Below are 24,329 nucleotides of genomic sequence, written 5' to 3'. Positions count from 1 at the left end.
TGTTTAATCCCAACATCCATTATTCAGTTCAGAGAGTGCTAGAGAATAGCCAGAATCTCAGCAACTCAGACATCATCTGTTTTTCACTCTGCAGTTTGTCCAATAGTTCTCTATAGGACTGCTTCAATAAAAAATCTTTAAGCAGATTTGCTGTAATCTTTAGTTGTTTGATTCTATGAAAACCTCCACCTTTCTAACATTGTACATTACCTCCTCTCATCTGTGGTGCTATAAAAAATCCTGCAGACCTTTACACACTAAGCCATATGAAGCATCTTCGTTTTCCAGGCCCTTGGCATCTTCACAGAACAATCAGCTACAATTATAAATTAGCTGTGATAACTTTAACAAAATTTAAGTGCAGACACAACAGTATCATCAAGTTGCCCAAATCCTCCCTATCATTCAACTCCCATATAAATAGCCTTACACTGGTGGAAACTGCTGATTGGCCCTGAGTCAACTTTGTGCTACTTCACACTTTCATAACTGTACCTGTGGGACACATTGCCAGCATTTGATGTATGAAATAATATTTGTATGTTCATTTTAAAGTGACTTTTCCTAGGGACTTTTTCAAAGGCATCTCTTTCCTACCCCACTGAAAGAAAAATAATGAGAGCTATCTTCTCAATAGTTCCAACACCAATGGTGCCAATGCCAAATCTGAGTAAAGACAATAGAGGCTCAAAAGGAGCCTGAGACCCTGAAAATCTATCAAGCTGTCTGCTAACACAGACAGAACTGCTGTGAAACCACCAGAGGGACCACATGCCTTCTTCAGTTTGTGTCTTTGAAATCTCTCCATCTCTGCAGATTTTTGAAATCCATACTACTCAAGTATGAAGGTGCAAGTGAGAGCATGCTAGACATGGCATGTTTCAGTGTATGTGGCACAGACTGATTTTATTTGTACTGCAAACTAGAGGAAAAGATCTCCTGATTTTATCCCCAGCAGCTTCTGCTTCACACACGCACTTCTGCTGCATTCCTAAGGGCATTCCGCCCTTCTGCCTCCAGCTGCACAGCACCATGGACATGACTCATTCAAACACCAGTGGAAACAAGTGCAAACTGCTATGACTAACTGTGTGATGACCTGCAGCTCACACAAAGAACAGCAGGGACTCCAGTAATTAAAACTCCAGAAGAGATGCAATGTACTTTTCCTTGAATTAAATAAAATCTCAATCCTATTTGTTCAGAATGCCCCAACAGAGATAATGTTGCAGCAATTTACTTTTACCACTTCAATCTGCATCCCTCTAACTTGCTCCAGTTTACCTACTGCAGCAGAAAAATCTACACCATTTTTTCTACCTTTTCCAGAAGAACTTGTTTCTGCACCACACACAATACCAAAAAGCTGTTCAAAAGCTCAGACTAGCCACCTCCATTCTTTTTCCTCTATTTTCCTTAACATTCAGGCCCACCAAAGCCCTTCTTAAATATTTTATCCCAAGATCTATTCTATGAAAGTAATGGTTGGGCAGCAAGACTATTGCTTATCCAAAACAGACACTGTTACTACAAACTGGTTTATATATGTGCTGTTGCCTGTTGACTTATATCTTCAGCTGGCAATTCTTTACAATGAGTGTTTTAGTTGCTGTGCAGTTATCCTGAATCCAGTGCCACAAATTTAAGTGTTCAAAATCAGTTTCAGCTTACAAAATGAATATGTATATTAAAAAAAAAAAAAAAAGCGCACTGACAAATGTTCAGTAGAATCACAGTCTCCACTAACTAATCTGAAATGCATCTAATTCTAGGTACACTTTATTCACAAAGTATGGTTTTTCACCTGGCTAATACATCTTTCAGAAATGTGTATTTGGATGGAAGCATAGGAATGCTAATATAAGGCTTTAGCACTGAAGAAGATGATAGTGGGAGGAAGAATTGTCCTTCCTGTCTACTCCCTTAGCCCACCTAAAAAAGCTCATCACATCAGATGCCTTTCTGCATTGGATATGGCAAGTATGCATTGGGAATATACTCCCCTATGTAACATTTAACCACTATTTAAGCATAAAAGGGATGGAAATGAAACCAAATGCTCACATATGAACAGGAGGCAGGATGAGGAAGCAATATAGCACTTGGTACAACTGAACAGGGCACTCCATAACACTTACAAAAGAGACCAGAAAACAGCAGAGCCAGGGAAGGAACTTTGGGTGTGACGGAAGGAGTAATTCAAGAAACTTTCCACTACCTATAGTGTCCTCTGCTCAAAGAAGAAACAGCCAAAGTTTCCAGGAAGTTTTTGAAAAACAACACTGACCAATTCTGATAGGGGCTTTGAGGGATTTGGGCTCAAGTTTACCTGGCAAGTTGTTCTTTAACAATAAGATCATGATCCCACAAATAATTTCAAACAATGATACAACTGTGTTCATCCCATAAGGAACTTCAGTTCCTCTGCGCAGAAGCTGAAGGACTGTGGTTTAATTCATCTTTAATACTGAAGAGATGGTCTCTCTTTTTGAGACATTTTGTCCTGTTTTCCTCATTTCCCTCTCTGAAGATCCCACATGGGCAGATTTCCAAAATCCCCATAAAATCAAGAAGTAAAGAATTGGTTCTGCAGGTCTATGTCCACCAAGCAAAGAAAGAGGATGTGAGCATCAAATGGGAACAAAGGGGTGAAGTAGAACTTCACAATAGAATAATCTGAACCCAACAATGGACAGAGGGCTAAAAAGAAAAGGTAGACAAGCCAAAACAGAAAGAACCCCTAGAATTAAAGGATAAGAGGATTTGATACTGAATATAAGCATATAACATTAGTTATTCTCTCCTTATCCAACACAGCATTCCTTCTACCACAAACATCTCCCAGTTTTAGTGGGTAGCTCTGCTCCACTGCTGAGGCAGCAGAGATCTGCAGGTGCACATGTGAACAGGACACATCCAGAGAAAGAATGGGAAAATCTGTGACAGAAAGCATGAAGTATTGGCAACATCTAAGGAATTCTTCCATTTGAAAAACCTGTGCGTGGCAGAAGTCAATGAGATATTCACTAGCCCAAATGCAGCACACTTGTGTTACTCTTATTAAAGAAACACAGCCACGTACAAACATTTTGGTTCAGGCTTGTTTATATACAAAACTCATACTAAGAGGTAGTTTCAGACATTACACCAAAACCGTAACTATTTTTACTTTCAAAATTTCATGCATTTATAAAGATTCCTCCCCACCTTATCCTAAAATTTAAAAGGGAACCAAGATATTGGTCTTCTTCCTGGTAATCTTGCAAATATTTTCATACTTGAAGAACTACACTGCATTTTATAATGAAAAAACCTAGTATTACTCACTTTACTCCCCACAGGAAACATATAAAATACTTGTTCTACTAGATATATTAAAACCTTGATAAAAATTATTTTTAATTCTCAAAGTGCACCTAATCATTCAAGTGTACACACAATATTAATATTAAAAAGTAGCACAAGTTCAAATTAAAATAATCCAAAAAATCATGTTTTCAAAATCACTAGTTTGAAAAAAATAAATGCTGTCAAATACCTGATCCACCCCATTCTCCAAGTCCAAAGAAAAGCAGAATTTGCAGCATCTGGAGAAGCAAAATAAACTGCAAATTCTAACAAAGATAAAGCAAATTCCTGAATAGTGTTCTCTTCACCAAGCACAGCCTTGCCAACTCTTTTCCTTTATAATTCAACTGTTAATTCAAGAACTTCAGCAGGCCTGATCTATTGTGGTAACGCCACTAAGAGAACAGGAAGAGTTTTGGGAATGCAGAATTCAGTCATTCATAGCTTTATACTTCAAAACTAACACCTTGCCAACTTCCAAATGTCCTGCCCTCCAAGGACAAGGGCAAGCACTGTAGAGAACAGTGAGCCTGCTTAGCTTTCTGCTGATAAAGTTACCCTGTTAAAGTCAGTGGTATTAGTCAAGGTTAAAACTGAACATATTTTTACTTTTTCCTTGATAGTTAGATGAGACAAATATGTGAGGATCATCCAGCCAAACATGCAGAGCCTTGAAGATCAGAATTCAGAAAAGAACAGAACATCCTAAACAACCAGATAAACTAATCTACTCTACTCTCTGCTACAGCAGTACAAAGTCCACTGCTAGATGAGAGCACTTCATCTGAAACAGCTGACGTAGAAAAACAAGAGGAAAAAAAGTCTGCTGACCAGTACTCAAAATAAGAAACTAAAGTCTAGATGAATATGCAGTCACACACACTTACCATAATTTCAGAACTACAGAAAATAACTGTATTCTTTGCATGTAGGTGTAGATAATTAGGGCCAGTCTCTAAAATGTACTTTAGTTTACAGGCTATTTATCACGGTTTGATCTTTTGCAATAAGGTTCAATGAGCATTGGAAGACATTAAGAGCTACTGGTCTGCCCATTTCCTTATTAAAAGAATCAAGCTAATAAAAATATTTTCTTCCATGGCTCCCCACACCTGCCAGATTTGATTTTTTTCTTTTTTAACATGCTTGAACCATGACAAAAAAATGGATATGGACAATTCACGCTTGATATCTTGGCGGTGTAAGAAAAAGCTGCTATGCCTTGTCTACCTACAAAAATGAATTTTTTGTAGCCACATCAATAAAAACAGTAGTGTTGTAAGTATAATCACAATCAGGACTTACAGCATAGCCAGGAATTTACTGGGCTTGAGAACAGAAAATTAAAACAGTAGCAAAGAAGAAAAGATTAAAATTATAGCTCTGTAGTTACAACTCAACACTTCAAATTCATACACAGTTAAAACTAAAGCTTCAAAAACAGGGGAAAAAAAATTGAATTCTCACCAGTTGGTACGTCAGACCCTCTCATGAATAGTGATAAAACAAAGCACCCAGGGCATTATACATTATTTAGAAAAATGCATGAAATATTTTGATTCCAAGCCAGTTTGAACAATACAACTCTACTGTTTATCGGTGACTCCATTTTTTAAATGTCTGTATAGTCAAAGAATGGGATTTGAAAAAAAATTGTCTTTACAAGTCCAAGGAAATGAAATGGCTACTGCAAGGATGATGATGCAGGTTTACTGCAAAAACTAGTAAACAGAAATTAAACCAGCACACACTCACAATGTCCTGTATAATGTCAAACAGCCAGCGTAAATTAACGTCAACTTTGTTTTAAAGCTTTAATTAGCATGAAAACTTAAGAGAGATGGTTTCTGGCAGATGGTGTGCTTCAACACTTCCTAGGGGTAGGCTCAGCAGAGGGAAGGCAGTGATTAAATGCAATGTGTGGCCACAGAGTTTCTCCCAAAATATCCAAAGTTCTGTTCTACAGAATCCTACACTACATACAGGGCAAAGGCAAAATTAACTATTTTTCTTTCTTTCAAACACTAAATTTCTAAGTGGACACTAAGGCTTTTAAAATACTAAAGGCTTTAAAAAAAGGCATGTAACTCTACAAACTGCACAAAAATTAATAAACTTATTTCTAAGAAATTGTGCCTAGCTTTGATTTTATTGCTGTGCTAAATTGTCCATCCTAAAATTGCCATTAAATTCTTTCAAAGCATCATGGCCATCAACCGCATCAACTTTGTGCAAATCCAGATCCTATTTCTGACCTCTTAACAATTTATAATTTCACACTGGAGCTGTTATTAAACTGAATTTCACTTAATTTTGTCACAAAACCTGTTTATTTGAACAGGAATACAGGCTATTTGCAGGAAATAGAGGAATTACCAGTACAGAAAAAGGACTGTTTTCTCTCCTTCACTGTCTTTTAACTGATTGTGAAGCTCTCATCTTTATTAGCCTGACTCACTGACAACACAATGTTGAACCCATCACACCACTTGCATTACTTTTCTCCCCACAAAACAGCCTTAGAACCTGTTTGACAGTGGGGTATCAAAGACACAATTCTGTCTCACAGTATTCTGTGATTCTTGTATCTTGCAACAGTACTATCTTCAACTCAAACCTCAACTGGAGGAAAAAAAAATCTTCAGGGTATGCCTCATGCTCCTCTCTCCTTTTCTTTCCCTAGTGTGTAGTTTGGCTTACCAATAAAGCAACAACTGTCAGCATGAGAGGACAAGAGGAGATGGTCTCAAGCTTCACTAAGGGAGCTTTAGATTATTAATAATACATTTATTAAGATTTTTTTCCCCACCAAAAGGGTTGTAAAAGCATTGTAAAAGACTGCCCAGAGAAGTGGTGGAGTTACCATCCCTGAAAGTGTTCAGTGTTTGGATATAGCACTTGAGGACATCATTTAGTGGTGAATGTGGTGGTGATGAGTTTAGGAACAGAAAATACTAGAGCTGTCAGCTGACAGACAGTCCAAGAAGCAACCACTTGTTCTGCTCTCTCTTGCAATCACACTGCCTCATGAAACTCATGAAATTCCATTATTGGTATCAATAATGGAATCTAGTTTTGCTCTGGGATATTTGCATGTCTTTGCTCTATTCCATCTTCTTAATAACGTCTCAGAAATTCCTTGCATCTCTACAATGAGATAACATTCAAGTATGTTTATAGCAGAGCCAGTACCAGACCCACAGAGATAACTACTGTGTTAACCCAAGACTACCTGAGTACTGTTGACATCCAACTGAAATGGCATAGTTGTCAAAACAGCCCTTTGACAGCTGTCTTTATCACCACACTCAAACTTACTGTGACAGTGATAATTCTGCACTGCTTTTAGGTCCTGTTTATTTGAGGGACATTTGGCTGCATTAATGAAAAAGCATGAAAATGCCACAAGTCTGCTAAACTGTAATGTCACTCATGAAGAACCATAATAATCCAAATGCAGTGGAAATTTTGGGTTTACTGATGGCAGCCACATGACACAGGCCAAAAAAAAAAGCTACTGGTTCTAGCAACAGATAGGAATTTGAACAATTTTCCTCTAAGTAAAGGTATCGTAATACAAGGCAGATCTAAATAAATAAAGATAACCCACAAATTACGTCAAAGGGAAATTACAATTAAGCTTTATTTAGGTTTAACTATCAATGTCAGATAATAAAGAACATTACACACAAACAGCTTTATTTTTACATGCTAAAATGAGAATTCTCTTTTAAAAGTAAACTTTTTCACTCTCAAGAGTGAATTCTTTTTTAGCTAATAAAACTACCTTTCAAGAGCTCAACTGATCCTAACTCTGGCCATTTAATTATTTCCAAGAGACTCTAAAACTCAGATGCCAGCTTTCTCAAGATGGAAAACTTTTTCTCCCCTTGAACTAACTAACTAGCAGAGATGTACATTCACAAACCAGGAAGAGAACACATTCCTATTGCATTGAAAATTGAGAAGATAATTCCTCCAAGTAATCAGAAAAAAATCAGAATCAGAAGAATTCCATTAGGGAAGGACTCATTTCTTTATTATTTTCCTATTCTCACCAGTTTGGCTTATTTTTTGTTTTACAAGATAATGTGATATGTATTTATATATATATATATATATATAAAAGAGAGTATTACTCACTTTGAATTATTAAAATTTTATCATAGTTATGTTCTTTAGGTTAGAATTAATCAAATAATGACATAAATGAGCAACAGTTCAAAATAGTCATGTCCATGTGCACATGAACATTGCAATCCTAATGACTATTAGTTCTGGCCCACTGGCATCAAACACAGCACTTAGTTTGAACAGTGCATCATGATAATGTTTCATTAAGATGTGTTTTTGTAAATGTTCAGTTTTGTAATCAACATCATAGCAATGAAAGACTGATATACTCCTGACTGCAGAATAATCCTGTAATATTACATGATTTCACAAATTCCTACACTGAAGTAAAAGGGCTTTTTTTACAAAAACACTAATAAGGAAACATGGACTGCCCTATACTATTAGGCCCAGATAATTTCAATGTGAGTGTAACCATTAGAATACATACCTTAGCACATATGGCAAACTGCTTACCACATGAAAATCAGCTTTGTGTCTCAATTTTCCTTTAAAGTAAACTAATGAAAAGTGCAGTGTCATTGCAAGAAGATTCAAGAAGTGATATATTTGCTGACTGCCAAGTTGGTATTGTCTTCTGCTCTAACACAGAACTAACACAACTGTGCAGTCAGGTCATGGAGCAGAACATATAATGATTTATTGTAAAAATTAAAGAAACCAATTGTTAGAAGTTGTTACCATAGCATTCAGAGTGTGTTTTAGCAAAGTAATTGAGAGATCAAACAGGAACAACATTTGGTACTGTGACTCAATAGATAAAAATTCTATTCACAGGCTGCACTAACAACATCCTTTGAATCTCTTTATTAATTCAAAAGCATTGTTTTAATTCTGACCAGGCAGACCTTGCTGATGGTTTCTTCTCAAGCATTCTGCTTGTACTCTGAGTGGTTGTGCACTGAAGTGGTCCTTTTAAGACAAGGTTATATTCATAAGACAAGTTATCAGTAGGATTTGGTCTCTCAAGAAAATCATGTTTATTAACTGCTCTTAAAAAAGATTATATAAAATACAACTTCACTGTGTATCACCATATTCTTTCCATGGCAACAGCCTAGGCTGCTGGCATTCTCTAAAACTATGTAAATAAAAGAAGCAAATGATGTTTTAAAGCCAGTTCATGTAAGCAGGTATAGTTCATACAGCAGGTACACTCAGAGATCAGTGACAGAGGAGTACTAAACCCACTTAGGTCCTTTCTTCTTTTAAAATGAATGGGGCATAGAGAAGAAAGTTGTCTTTTTAGGTGAGAAGAAAGCTTGATCCCATAAAGCACAAGCAAAAAGCGTAAGAAAACCACTCTACACACACAACCTTACCTAATTAGAATTCTTCTTCACTCACAAGACTTGAAAACCAAAAAAATGTAGTGATGGACACAGCAAGGCTGTAAATCCTAATTCAGAACTTATAATTTGAGTATCTTTTCTCAGCCTTTAACTCCATCAGCCAAGCAACCAAACGTTCTCTCATTTCTATGTCTTTAACTGATCCACTGCATTACACTGAATTTTTCTTGTGTTACTAGGTCATTTTTTTCCATTTTATAGAACTCAATATCAAAACAAAACCAAAAAAGGATATTTACAAAACTAATTACCTTTTGTAAGCAATGAAATATCAGTGATGATAATAGCTTCCCAAAAGAAAGGCTAGCTATAAGAGTATGTGTCTTTCTCAAGAGTTTTGCATATGTTAACCACAAAGTCAGACAGGAATAATAAATAGGGATAATTTGTCATTAGCTCAGTGTACATTGGATTCCACCAAGTTTTCATGTAGAAGGCTTTGCTCAAGATTTGAGGCAGCTGGAACACCACTCTTCTTTTCCTCAGCCCTCCATCCATATGACATTGAATACAAATCAAAACCAAGTTTGAACAGTTATGACTTCTTGTTTAAAATTGCTCTGTTACAACAATGCAAAGGGTCATATCAAAGCAATTCACTAACTTAGAAGAATTTCCTCCATGGGAATAGTACACACAATATTATACCTTTTAAACATGCAATGGGAAGACACAGTCATTAAAAATTACTTAGGTCTTCTATCAAGACCTGAATTGAATACCAGGGAGAAAACCTAACTTATAGTAAACAGCTGTACCTATGACTGGGCCTTTAGAGGCCTAGAAGAATAAGTAATAATCCCTATGCAACTCACATATGTAAATTAAGGTTATACAACATACCTGGCATGGAGTTTGTTGCTCTTTCCATTGTCTGGAGGGTACTCTTCTATAATGTCCTGTACAAAAGGTGGCTGCTGCCGTGCTCTGGTGTAAGGCAATGTTCCCACGTGGCTAAACATATCACAAGACCTAGAGGGAATTGTTCCCTTCTTCTTCCTGGGCAGAGTGCCATGGATAGAGATGCCTTGGAAGGAGTTTGAACGATGCTCAATTGGTGAAGGTTTTGTGGTCAAAAGGTCCATGGAGGAAGCTAATGAGAACTGGTGGTTCACTGGGCTGTTTCTGGGAAGACTTGAAAATTTTCCTGCAGCTATCATTTTTGGTTCTGGAAAAACAAAACCAAGATTTCTTACTGTCTATCAATCATCAAAGTCCTTACTTAAAGGAAGTTAAATAGCATGACTAACAAAGGTATCTGAAACTGAACTTTTGCTTTGCATTGAGGCAGTCAGATACCTCAAGACCCAATCATGCTGCTGCCAATGCACATCAAGCACACATGTATGTAACGTTATACATGTTAGAAGTCACAACCAAAACCAACCAGTCTGGACAAACATGCAAAAGCAGGCCGTGAACAATTCCCCATTTTTATCCACCAACTTCCTCTTTTTTGCTTTTTCACATCCTCTGTAGACTCAGATATCAACCTGAATCACTGACAACAAGCAAACTTTTCAGAGTATTTGTCAAAAAATAAAGGACACTACAGCTTGGTTTGGAAGAATATGTTTTCAAACCCAGTAGCTGGCACACTGTGAGGAAAAACCTGTTGCTAAGGAGTCCTGCTCAAGTAATAAATCTAGCAGATAACTGGTCACATATTTCTAACAGGCTGTAAACTAAACGGCTCTACCCAAGAGATAAGGGCAGGAGCAGATTACTGGAATTCTCTTCTTCAGCATGCCCAGCCTGCTGGCTCAAATCGCTGTTGACAGAGAGATTTGCATAGCTGTCAGTCTCTGGTACAATCAATTGCAGTTTGCCATACAGTACAGGTTTTTCTGTTCACATGAGCAAAGAGCTTAGTGAGACAAACCCTTCAGGCTCATTAACAAATTATGTTTTCTTCCTCAAAAAATGCTGCCCTGTGCTCAGTTTATAGTGTTGTATTGCAGAAGACAGACTGCTGCCTTATCCTATGTGGTTGTATTAGTCTGCAAAAGCCACTCTCTGGAACATACCACCAGACCTAAAGGGCAACCAGCCCTGTATTATTTAACCTAGCTGTTAGCCAGGTGCTTCCCATAGAAACTGGAACAGCCACAGATGCTGCAGAGATTGATATGAACTCAGAAAGCAGAAGTGCTCCTGGAAGTAAGTTATGGACAGGGGGAATCTGTTCTGACCTTGGTCAAGTTCCATACTGAAAAATAAGATGAGCACCCTGAAGGCCCAGCAGCCTGGAAGTCAGCTGCTCACAGCTGCACAAGAATTCCTCCTCTTTTGGGGAATGCACAGGTGTTGCAAGGAAAACAGAGGTGCCTCTATAGTCCTTCCACTCCCTTCTCCAGCCTTAGCATCACAGCTACCACCAAAACGTTTCTGCACTGAAGCTACTGTTACTTCTACTCAGAGGTTATCATAAGAGGCTTACTTTTACAGTAATGCTAAAGCTGATATCAAAGTATGTAAAAATTCTGCTTTTTCCTGTCAGCTGCATTGCAGAGATTTACCAGCTGGTTAAGGTTTTCAGACTTCAAAAACAAATCCCTTCCCAATTCTCCTGTATTGAAAGTCCTACAATAAATACTTAGTAATTAATTTTTTTTTTTTTTTACTCTTCAATTTGCCAAGTCTCTGTCAGAGCACAGGTACTACGCACTATAGTAGGAATGTCCCTGGAAATAGCACTTCTGCCCAGGGAGAATCTGTTTGCCTCTGGTCACATCTCTTGATAAAAATAGTAGAAAAGATTTGAGGTGTTAGCAAAGAACTGACATTTTTTGTCATGTAGATCCAAATAAAATACAAAGTCCTAAAGAAACCAAAACACATTCTCACAAAAATTCTGCCATAAATTATCACACTGATGTGAAATACTAAATCATCTCTCCATTTATGATGTGGTCGAAGGACACAGTTTCTGCTAATTGGCAAGTACTAAAAATATCACAAAATTATTTTCACAATAATTGCTGTAAAGTTAGTTTTGCATTACAACTGTTCAAAGTAAAAGAACAGGTCCAAAGATACGAAGATCTAAAATGCAAATGCTTACTACAAACCTGCAACCTCCTCCAGCTAAAGCAAACTGCCTGAGCTTGTTTCTTGGAAATTCAGCTGCATTATTAGAACAGAGTGATATAAATTACCTCCAACAATTGGGGGAAAAAAAGGCTTCTTATAATTCACACAATCACTTGAAACTCAACTTTGTGTATTCACTGTAGAAAAGCAAGAAACACTGTTTATGGAGTCTGAAAAACTGGAAGCTAGCTGGCTCATATTGTACAAATCTTGTTGTTCTCCTTTCAGGGCCTGCTGAGAGTCTGTAGTTAATTATTGTAGTTTCTGATTGGATTATATAAAAAACACCCCCAAACCTCTGAATTCCAACTTGTTTTGTTCAGGTTATCCAGTGAGAGAGTTTGCCTTAGCCTTTCCTGCAAGGTTCCCATGGCTATGCTGAAATGGAACACATTATCTGCAAGCAGGTGTGAAACCCAAGCTGTTGTTAATGTAAACAGAGAAAGCTTTGGTTTAATAGCTGATGAGTCCACAGTAGGCTTACTAAGACATGAAATTTTCAACCACTTCATATTTGAGGATCCACAAAGAAAGCTGAGAATTCACTCTCCTAACCCAATCACAAGGTAATTCTTACAGCAACCCAGTAGGTTTTCAATCCAACAGTCTGAGAGTTTTCAACAAATTAACAATCCCCTGATGTATAGCATTTTCCATCTCACCTCTACTCCTAAGAAGCCCTTAAGAATCAAAACTGAACTTCCCAGAGTTGACCTAATAATTGCTTTTTAAAGTAGTACTCACGTGACTTACAAATTCAGTATTAATCCTCAAATTCATACCTGAGTACTGTTTTGAGGATTCAAGGTAGAGTTCCACACAAGTGGAGTTAGTACAAAAGTACCTACATTCAAGAACTTGCAATACACATAGCCACAAGTATGTGTACAGCTTTGATAATATTTCTAACAATCCTCCCTACAAAACCTCTTAAAAAAACCCTCAAAAAATCCCACACAAACAAAAAACCTCATAAAACAAACCCCAAACAAATAAAAAACCCAACCCAAACAAAAAAACCCCAAACAAAACTGAGAACAGGTCTGCTAGCTTCCACCACATATTTATCTGCTTGCCCCTGTGCAGCTGTACTATACATTCTTCATAAATATTAACAGAGAACTACAACAATCAGCTTGGCAACAGAAGTCCCACCAAACCATCCATCCAGTTTTCTTGTATTGAATATAAACACTGGAAAGTGGAAGCCTCTTCAGCTGAAGACTCTGGAATGTCTCAAATACTTTAGTATATCATTCAAAGAATGTTTGACTTTACCAGATATAGAAGCCCTGACATTTTTACTCCCTAAGAGACAGTGTGCCTTGAACATTGTCCATTATGCAATTAACAACAGAAATAATAGAAACTGTAACAGAACAATGGCTCAAAAGGAACTAAATTTAATTGTATACATTCCTAGTTGTCAAAATACAGCAACTAACAAAACAGAACACTTTGGAAGTCATGCAAATTTCTCCTAACTAGGTGCAAACAAGATGGACTTGTGCCAATATAATGTCAAAAACAGCAAATGAATTTGTATTTATACATAGAGTGGTACTTCTCTTTCTTCAGTGTGTAATTTGGAAGAATATATGGGAACAGAATTCTTAGGAGTCACATTGTGAATTCAGAGAAGTTGAAAGCATGAAAGGTTTCCAGGTAACTTCTGACAGGTTCTAGTTTTTTGTTACGAATGAGGGTGAGCAAATATAAATGAAGAGGCTTCTCAAATCAATATCTCATTTAGGATAACAGTAGAAGATTGGACATAAAATAAAATATGTATCTGGTGGACAAGTCCAAACACCTGGGATTTGGTTTCTTCACATGATTGCTCAAAACAAAAATAACCATGAACAATGAAACAAATAACCTTTCAGTTCCCTAAAACAATACACTAAATATCCTTCTGACAACACACTAAATATCCTTCTGCTTGTGCCATTTTTGGGATGCAAATCCAAATTTTTTGGCTCAGCTTGTCCTCATGGAATCTTTCTGATGTTCACACAGTCTGAGGAAGTGTTCTGATGGTTCATTCAAAATGGCTCAGATATAGGATCAAGTGCCCCTTCCATATCACAACACAACACAACCAATGGCAGTGGCTTCTACTGTTTTGTTTCAATATATTGGAGGAAGAGAAGTGAAGGAAAGGGAAATCTTCAGTTCAGCCTCTGAGACACATGAATGGCATAGCAAACAGTCCAAGGCTGTATATACTCATGCTAGTGGAAACCTCATAAAAGGAAACAGAAAAGTAATTTCAGAATTCCAAATTAAACTCTCAAGCTATTTCAAAACTCAGAGTTAGATCTAAATCAGTTTTGGACATTAAAAGACCCACATTTTTCTCATAGCCTAACTGACCTGGCATTTGGGTGATTCTTTTCACAGATCAAAATCACTGGAGTTTATACCTGGTGTTATCATATCACCAATCTTTACCATTATATATGCTATGAAGCTAAGAGGGCTTGACCATGGTTTAAGATATTTAGCTGAATGTTCTCACATATTTAAAAGACAGAGTCAACTTCTGTGAAAATTCTATTTACTTTTGCCACATCAAATCTCCTCATAAATTCATCCCACCCATCTCCCATCCCTCCCTTGGAACCAGCAACAATAAATTTCAACAAGTGGAAGACCCATTACTCTTTACTCCCTGCTAAGTTACTTAGCATATTTGCACACACTGTGCAGATGTGCACAGAAAAAAAAAAGGAAGTGAACATCCTTAATGGTGAAGAAAGTCAAGGTCAAGACAAAAAGGCAGATGAAGTTCCCCAGATTTTCTTTTTTTGTGTATGTAGTAAGAGAATAAGGGAAAAAGAAAAAGCATAACTAAAAAGCCTGTAAAGTTAACATACCACAGGAATAAATACAATCAATTGTATAAATTTATACAATTTATAGCCATTATAAATTCAACATGGATTTCATGTTGTCTCTCTAGAAGCAGTGTAGCATTCTTCATTATTGTAACAGAAAATAAAGGATTTCTGCTCCCCAAAACGGCTTAGAAGCAACTTTCTGCAACCTGTATTTTCTGCTTTTGTGATAGAGTAGTTGTCTAGCAAACGTGTCACAAGACTTTGAGAAAAATATTAAGGTTCAAGAACCTACAGCCTGTTATGATACAGAGACATGGATTGAGAAAGTACATGCAGTAGTTCAAAGGCTTTAAGCTACTATCAGAAAAAAACATGAGTCTGTCAAACATCAAACATCCCCACAAGATTAGTCAGGTCACTGCTTCCAAAGGGTCTTGAAAGTGCTATCACAATGTTCATGCTCTCCTTCTCTCCCTTTATATATGCCACACAATTTCCACCCTCCCCCCATACATCCTTGAGCTGTATATTTAAAATGCTATTTTTAACTATTATTCTGATGCAACAGCAAACACACAGCCCAGGATAATTTATTTTTGAAATGTCTTTTTTTTTCCAAGATGAAAGAAACAGAGAAACCCCATACTTCTCTTTGTGAATTTTCACATATAGAATGCCTTCATATCTATTAAAAATGCCAAGAAAAAGTGATCATTGAAGATGATTCAATAATAGGTACAGCTTTCTTCATTTGGCCATGAAATTATCTCTGAAATGCAAGTGCCCAATCAGTTAGCTCAGTAATCCTGAACAATATGAAACCTTGACTTGAAATAAACCATCTCTCCCCATTTTGCTGGCAGAAACAGAAAACTTTACCAAGGTTACAGACAAATCTAAGGTTTTTTTTAGCCAATGCTTCAAAAATACAACCTTTTGTTCCTTCTCTGGTAAAGGAAGCAATTTATTCTGACTACTCCTCTGTTCCCACAAAAAAAAAAAAAAAAAAAAAAAAGAAGCCCACTTTAACTGAAAAACCTTTTCAGCATTACTATTTCAAACTAACATTGCCGTTCAGAAATCACAAATTCAGATGGAAAGAAGTGCTTTTGCGCCCTCTCCTCTTCAGAAGACAGAGGGAAAATAAAGAAAAAGACACAGCGTTTCTTCTCTCTTTACTCCGAGAAGTATCTCGAGTACACGCCAGCGTTTTATACTTAATTAACAGCTTTCCATGGGATCAGTTCCCACAAAACCCAAGCACTTGGATCTCGGTAGTCACTGTCACAGCTATGGCATTTCCAGCAGCCCGCAGGCAGCCCGGGCAGCCCTGCCCTGCTCCCGCTGCCCCGACAGCGCCGTGGGGACACGGGGACACCCGCACGCCCTCACACACGAAACCAACTCTGCATCCTCTGCCCGAGAGGTGAACGCTGTCCCCGCAGTTACCGGGTCTGATCACTGCTGCTCCTCTCCAGGCTTTCTGCGGATCGGCTGGAGCTTCTGTCCCGGCCAAGCGACCTCCCGGCAGCGAGTGCCGCCCGGGCCGCTCCCTCGGGGCCGCGGAACCGGCGCAGGCAGCCGGGCAGCTGGGAGGGGTGGCCGGAGACCAGACGGGAGCGCAGCAACAGCGCTGCAGAGCGCTGACAGAAAACAAGCCGGGACGTTCTCCGGGGAGCCCAAGGTCTGGCCGTGCCGCGGCAGGAGCCGGCGCGTAGCCAGCACCAGCCCGCCCCAAAGAAGCGCAGCTCGCGGTTACTTACGGGTGACTCAACCGGAGCCTTCCACGAGCGCCTTATCGCTCGCTGCCCGGTCCGCGACAGCCCGGCCCCGGTTCCGTGCCTCTGCCGCCTCCCGCCCGCCACACGAGCCCCTCGCGGGCGCCCCTCACCTGGGCCGGGAGGCGGCTCCGGCGGCTCCGGGCGCTGCGCAGCCCCCGGGCGCTGCGCTACGGCTCCGGCCACACCCTCCGGGCCGCTCCGGCTGAGTCTCGCCGAGCCCCCGGCGCAGCAGCCCCCCGCAGGCCGTGACCTCCCGATGCCCTTTTCCCCATAGATTTAACAACTTCGCCTCCATAATTTCGTCTCTCAAATTAGCACTACAGCAAAAATCAACAGTTCGCGAAACCCACCCCGTTCACGGACGATTCAGAGCCTATTACGTACTTTATATACACCATTTACTTGCGTTGGTAGGCGCCCTCCTCATCCTACCAAGTCGGGTGAAGTTATTTGTGCAACAGGTTGGCGGGATAAAAAGCATCTTCTACAACAAAGGGTCAAATAGGTGTACAGAATCGGGAGCTACTGACAGAACAGATGGTCACCTACCCTCCTTTTGTAAAGTATACCTTCAAAACAATGAGATAATTATAGATACGACCTTCATTTTCAACTAATTATGTCGAGCACCTTCAGCTGTACCATTGACTCAGCCACAGGGATTTTGCTTTAGTACAAATCAAGGCACGGTCAGTTGACTTTTAAAGCACTGTCTCGTCCAGTTTAACACAGTATTTGTCTCTTTCCCATTGGCTCAGTCCTTCAGGCCGCCTGGCCAACATTTCTCTGGTTTTACCAGTTATTCTAGTTATTTCAATTTCAATTTCCATTGTATCAGAATTCATAAGATTTCATTTTTTAACCCTATTCACTGTTATCCTATTTGCATTAGCTTACAAGAGGCACATGCTTTTCTGCCTAACCAAATATTTAATTGATTTTGACATGAAACATTTGATCCCTACTGGCTGTATGGTGGTTCTGTTTTGGGAGATCCTCTTCATGCACTATTTTAATTTCCCTCTAATGTTCAATCCTTTCATTCTCTTTCTCCATTTTTACCAGGACTAGCTTTAATAAATTGCTTCTGATGTATCTACTTCAGAGCCTGATTACATAACGTTGCTGAAGTTGTGGTCCTAAGATATCTGACAAATGCACTTAAGGATCAGTTTATTTATGTTTCAGGACCTCTGCATATTACCAAGCCAATAATCAAAAATAAATTAAATTCTGCTGTTCTCACACTAAGCAAGTTAAACATCTGATAGTGACAGCAGCAGGATAAAGATTCCACATGATGTCTTACCACAGTGACATCTCTGGGTACTGGATAGAATTAGGACATCTACCTCTCTATAATTTGGCATTTTACACATTGTCCATAAAACTCAATTTTGCAATCTCAGCTATCTGAAATATCTCACAGTAACTGATTTTTTATTTTTAATTATGCAATTCAAACCAGAAAAAAATCACTGAACCTTCATTAAAAGTGTAGCTAGAGTTTAAGAAACATTTAGCTGATCAAGACGAGATTCTTTAGCCATCTTATAAGCTGCTGAACTTCATTGGGAGATGAAAATTCTTGGGAAAGTCTAGGAATTTTCATAGATATGAGTAGAATCTTTACATAAGAAAGCTCAAGTAAAATGAAATCTAGTGTAAAATAAGAGAAAGAAAAATAAAGGCAGACAGTAGTGCTCCAATATTCACTATGGGACAGAGACAGAAGATTAGAAAATTAAATTTATCGAGTACACTAAGGTAAAGGAAGCTCAGTAGCATTTCTAACTGGTGTTCCCCTTCCCATAGCAACACCAGTTCCTTAAGGCAGGCATGAGAAATAGGGAAACATTATCGGTGTTGGTGTTGCCATACACCTTTTACAACTTCCAAAACAGAAAAGTTGAGGTAAATGTGAAACACAACAACTTTCAAAAAGATCCATTCACTGGTGCTGGAACATAAGTCACAACCTGTGGCATGCTGACAGATAGACTTCTCTATTTTGCTCTCCACAAATTACAAAAAATTATAGCATCCTATGGACACTGAACAGAGCCTTGAAGTTAAGATCTAAATTCAAACTAATTCCACATAAAACAAGGCTTAACTGCACACCAAAACTTCACTCTGTTCTTTTGTCAATTGTTTTCCCCCAAATGCTTTGTCATTTGAGCTACTGATAAACTAGGAAAACTACCAAATCTTGACTAGCTGATGACACTCTGCATTTGTCTAGCTGGTTGTGAAAAGTATTGAGGATAGAGAGGTACCAGAAACGTTTCAGGCACAGTAGCAGGTTCCAGAACTTCACTGGCACGAGTAACAATCTGTGGAGATTTCCCATAGAATATTCCATTCATAATCTTTCTTCAAAATATACTTGAAAGAGGGAGGGGAAAGGAACCAAAGAACATGAGACTATGATCTCATGCTGGACACCAAAATGCCTCACCAATATATCCAGTGCAAGAAAAATTGCATTAGGGTGAGAATACAGAAAAAGAGGAATTGAGATACATTCCACATTCAGTTCTAGTATTCTGACCCACGTACTCCCTGTATGACATATACTAACATTTTTGTAACATACATCACAGTGGTAGTTATTTTTCACAGGGAAGACTGCATATATAATTTTTTTTTTTTTTCACAAGGAAGACTATCAGCTTATCAAGTGGAAGATGCTACAGAAGTGCAAACTATTATTTTCCTCATTGTAGAAAGGAAAATTTCTTGCTTCTCTATCTAAACCACATGTTCCACAGTTCAGGTAGAAGACATTTCAAACTATGCCAAAAACTCTGATCCGTTAGCACATAACATGGTCTCTTACTGGCTGATTCTAATCACTCAGGAAGTTTTTAGGCACTGTAGTTACAGAGGAAGTAGTGTCATGCTTGTCATTTTTTTATGACTAAGAACCAGAAAAGGGGCAGTAACTTCCTTAGGAGCATGACTACGTGCTAAGTAATGGGATTGTAGCTGGGCAGACCTGCCTAAACTGTGATTACTCTTACTTGCATGACTCATTACATTCTTTTCCTAAAGTTTTATTTTGTCTTCAGGTGAAATTGAAAATTGCTCTTTGTCTTCACATTTAACAATTTACACAACCCATCCTTGCACGTACTTGATGCAAAGCTGTTAAAGAGAATTTGCCTACAGGATGCAAGAAGGAAAAATTCAGAGTACTGCCTATAATAGCTCCACTGCTTGTGAGTTCCTTGAGCTTAAACTAGATTAGATTCCTCATTGCAAAGCTTTTGCTGTTTTCATATTTTCTATCTACTTTAGAAATGAGTTCACTGAGCTGTGGGATGAAGTCTGGAAGCATCAGTGTCCTGAAAGGTGCACAGCATCTCTGTCAAAGCCCTCCCCATCAGCATTCCATTTTAACCTGCCACACCCCTGAGCCATCTGTTTATCTATATGGCATCATGCTGTCTGTGTATCACCTTGCCACAGACACTAGCACTGGAGCATTGTCCTTTGTGACACCAACCTGAGGGAGGCTGACAAAGCAGCAGTTTGCTGGCCATTGCTGGGGCCTTCCATGGCCACCCTTGACTGCTGCTTTCTGAAGGAGGGGAGTATGTACAGGTGCATCTTTTCACCTGCAAAGACACCCAGAAAAGCAGCTAACTGAACAGATTAGTGAGGAGGAACACATCTGGGACACAGGTGCCAAGACCTGTGCTGCTATAGCTTCCATGCTTTAATTATGACAAGAGTTGGCATAAGAGTACTTGCCAGTTCTTGAAACCATTTTCAAATGTGCTTGGCTTACAGAAACAAAGGAAACAATGGGACACAAGAAGTGGATTAGTCTGTTCTGCAGCTGCAGTGATAAAATGCAGAAGTGACTACACATGATGAAGACATGGCATGTGTGGATTGCTAATCATGTAGATTCCCTGATAAACAAAAATAAAAACAAGTTGCTGTTATAGACTTGTCTTAGAATAAAAAGGACCCAAATAAACAAAATGCTACACTCAAGCCTCGACTCCCCACATAGAAAAAGTCATGATCATAGCTGTTGGCTAGGAAATTAAGTTTATTTGCTGGTAATTTTCAAGTTAATCAAAAACATCAGGGCAAATAAAAATGACAATATGAATTGAAACATGCTCCAGCACTTGGAATCTGACAATATTAATTTTGAAAACTATGAGCTATGGCAACTATGCTTTCTAATATCCTCCCTGGCTGCCAACTGAAACGGAGGCAAGTTTAGTCAGCACCTAGCCAGACGTCCATAATGAAACTACCAATATGATCTCTTGTTATGTGATCTGTCTTAGGTCTGGAGACACATGGTCCTTCAGAACCTCCCAAGGAGTTACCTGTTAGGAGCTGGTGTTCAGAAACCTTGCAATCCCCAGCCTCAGAAAAGCTTGCAAGCTTACACGTCCCATAGCTGATCATTCTGCAAACAATGTTGTAGTACAGCAAGAGGTTTTGAAGAGTTATATAAACTCAGTCATTGGCAGATATAATACAAGAAAGATATCGTCTTGAACAAAAAATAATTAGTCATTTTAAATTATTAAAAATAAATCACACAGATTCTCTGGCAATAATATGTTGTGCCCCTTTCCCCCTCTTTCAATTTGGTATTGAAAATCATGTGAAGCAACTTGTGCTGGCATTGATTAGACAGACCTGTTTCAAAAGTTTGAAATACACTGGTAAAATGGCACTAAATCCAGTTTTCTTTTTATTGACTAGTTTTGGTAAATTATACCTTAAACTGGAAAGAAGCTGGACAAGGTCTTGTGGGTTCCTTTTTACCAGAGCATCTGTTTTTCTCTCTCTGCTTTTAGCAGTGGTAGAACTGTTACTGGGGATCTAAGACTTCTTGCAAGCTTCTGTTTCTCCATGTTTCTGTAAAAAAATCTCAAATGCAGGGGAATTACCAGCCTCTTTATGTGTGTGACAGATGTTTTTCATTTTGAACATAACTGATGTAGAGGCAAGGATAAACAGAGTATGAGAAAGCACCAATAAGCAAATTTGGCACTTGCAGTAGATGAAATGGTACTGTCAGGGGTGTTTGTTAACAACTCTGTAACAGCATTTACATTGCTGACTTTCTCAAACAGAGAAACTCCAAACCCTTGTGTCTCTCAGTGAGAGCAAAACAGACCACACAGGTAGCAATGCCACCTCTATCGTGCAGATCAAAGCGTTCAAAGCAGCTTCCTCTCCCTCTGTTGGCAAAGCTACCAGCCTGCTTTAGCATGAGGTTGGAATCTGACAGGTTGACACTACATACCACTGCCCCAAAGCACTCTGGCTGCATTTTGAATGTTTCAAAGAGCAAAAGCACCAGAATGTATAGAAGGACTTTATCTGAGAGTGACAAAGGCTAGATATTTGCAGTTGACAATGCCAAACCAGTCATGGCTTTGTGCTAACTGTAATGGTCATCTAATAAAAACACAGGAGAGAGTGCCTCAGTTATTTTACACCTTTTTTGAAGATAGACTTCTCTATTTATATTATCCCAAGCACAATTCAGGCTCTGTAGTGCTTGCTCAGATTTCTTCTTAATACCACAGAACTTAGGTCTTCCATGTAATGACAAGAAATCACTTCATATTTAACTTCATACTACTGCAGCATGGCAAGAAATACAACATAGGCAGAAACAGTTATCTAAGAATTTAAATGCAAAATCTAAAAGCAGAATATTATGGAATATTAATTGCATTCAATCTAATTCAGGTTTTGCATATTATTTTTTGCTTATTATTTTATGTTTACCTACAATAAATTATGTCAATGCATATATTTTATTTAAATGCAGTAAGGCTGGCCTTCTTTGTATGATAAAAAAACATAACAGATCTAAACCTATAGCCTATTAAAACTCCCTGTATAAGAAAACCTGTACAAAACAAAAAGGAAATATTCTTTATACCTTTTGCCTCTCAGAGAAAAACACTCCAACATGTTAATGAAATCACATGAGGCCATAAAATGCTATTATTTGGAATTCATCTCAGTAAAAGAAGTTATTGGAAAAACAAAGTTCTAGCTCTTAGAGCACCTCCTTAAAAATACTTAGCACTTAGCTTTCTCTATTTCTTTCCACTCATAAATCAACCAGTGACATATAGAAACATACATCACGAATACATGCAAATGTATACAAATATTTTAATAGTGAAATGATACTAAGTTTTCAAATATAATGCTGTATTTAAATTCATGTCTCTAAAAGGAAAAAAGAAATATCTTCCATGTCTGGCAATGTCCAAGGCCTTTTTTTCATAGTATCAAATCAAAATTTTAATTTATGTCTTTACAGTTCCCTCTCTACAGGTACCATTTATACTGGACTGAAGGAGCTGGTCACATCATGGTGGGTTTCCTCCACACATCTGAAGCATGATTTATTCATTTACTATAGGTCATAAGAAATTATAATAGAATCCCACTCCTACAGACTGTGGCATACTATGGTAAATGAGATGAAATACAACAAACATAAAACAATATGGTTAAATAACATTCTGGGCCAATCCCACATAGCATTACCCCTGCTTTAGTTGAATTAGAGGATACTGAGAAAACTCTGGCTCCTTCCAGAAGCCCTAGCATACAAGTACTTGGCTGTGGCTTTCAGGATGTGTCTTGAACTGCTGTGTTGCAGGACACACTGCAATGCCTCATGCTCAGGGAAGGAAGACCTTTTAACTAATACAGGAGTCAGATTGCACCTGATTTGTCACCAATTTTTGTCATACCACAAGAAGTGTCTCCTAAAAGAGGATATGTAATTTCCTGGCTTTTCTAAGATACCACACAAGTATTTCAAAGAGGTGCTAGATAGCCACAGAGCACAGAAAACATTCCTATAAGCATAGCCCATATTTTTTGCTTTTCTTAGAAGTGCTAGTACCCAATTTTTGGATGCATCTTGATTCCACACTGTAACAAGCCCAGGCATGTAGCAGGCCTCACCCCTACAATTTCCCTGGAACAGAAAACAAAAAGTACATCCCAAAGGAGTCACAGCACATGATGAGTACATGAATGGATACTGGTGCAGATGGCAGGACATCAAGATCCAGAATGTGCTACAGTGCACATCAAAGAGTAAAGTCAAGATATAGGAAAAAATACTGTGAAATGAATAATTATGTAATTTCCCATTCATACCTTTTTGAAATGTTTTGTTAGATTTAATGCTTAGAGACTGAGAAAATATTCTAAGAAAGCATCACTAAAGATTGCTGTGCTCCTTCATGTTTTCACTTGACATCTACTTTTGTCAGTATCTGATCCTGGAAAAACTATGGGTTAGACTCTACACACCCCCACGGTCTTCTGTTGGGAACAGGGGTAGGAAGTATGTTTAGAACTGGTAATGATTTCGCACTTAGAAAGAAAATCTTCAGAAACTGGAAACACTTTTCAACTTGAATACTTTGATTTGCAAGGAAATGAAACATAGTGATAAATCCTAAGCAAATATTGGAGATCATCAAGATTTAGAGGAAGAAACAAATGCTTTCTTGAAATTAGTAAGGCTGCATACAAAAGAAGAGATTAAATATTCCAGAACAACCACAGTTTTAACTTTTAGGCCTAAATTAATTCCACCAGCTGACGGTGTTTGCTAAGAGTTCTGTCTGGTATATCTCTACAATCAACAAAAAATATAGACACCTACAAAAGGTAGTGAACTGAATTATCTGCTGAATTAATCTGTCTCTCCAATAGTAGAGGGAGCAGAGTGACTTGCCTCCTACTTAATG

General features: G+C 38.4%; 1 protein-coding gene and 1 long non-coding RNA gene across 6 annotated transcripts in view; both read right to left on the bottom strand.

The window, feature by feature from the left end:
• BCAR3 (BCAR3 adaptor protein, NSP family member) overlaps positions 1-24,329 on the bottom strand; it is a 98,095-nt gene that overhangs the window by 40,239 nt on the left and 33,527 nt on the right. For 2 of the 5 annotated variants that reach the window (XM_053985397.1, XM_053985398.1), the window contains exon 5: positions 9,678-10,002. In XM_053985397.1, coding sequence (XP_053841372.1) covers positions 9,678-10,002 — 325 coding nt within the window. Of the gene's footprint in view, positions 1-9,677; positions 10,003-16,219; positions 16,571-19,690; positions 19,857-24,329 lie in introns of those variants that run through there. The other 3 variants (XM_053985399.1, XM_053985400.1, XM_053985401.1) reach the window with 3 other exon arrangements.
• LOC128811642 (uncharacterized) lies at positions 19,595-19,967 on the bottom strand. Its single transcript, XR_008438413.1, has 2 exons — positions 19,850-19,967; positions 19,595-19,719 (listed from the first exon to the last, which is right to left on the bottom strand). It is a non-coding gene; the product is annotated as an uncharacterized LOC128811642 (long non-coding RNA).

The sequence above is a fragment of the Vidua macroura genome, chromosome 9, assembly GCF_024509145.1.
Source record: "Vidua macroura isolate BioBank_ID:100142 chromosome 9, ASM2450914v1, whole genome shotgun sequence".
NCBI lineage: Eukaryota > Metazoa > Chordata > Aves > Passeriformes > Viduidae > Vidua > Vidua macroura.
Note: the sequence above shows the minus strand (reverse complement) of the source record. Positions and strands in the feature narration are given on the sequence as shown.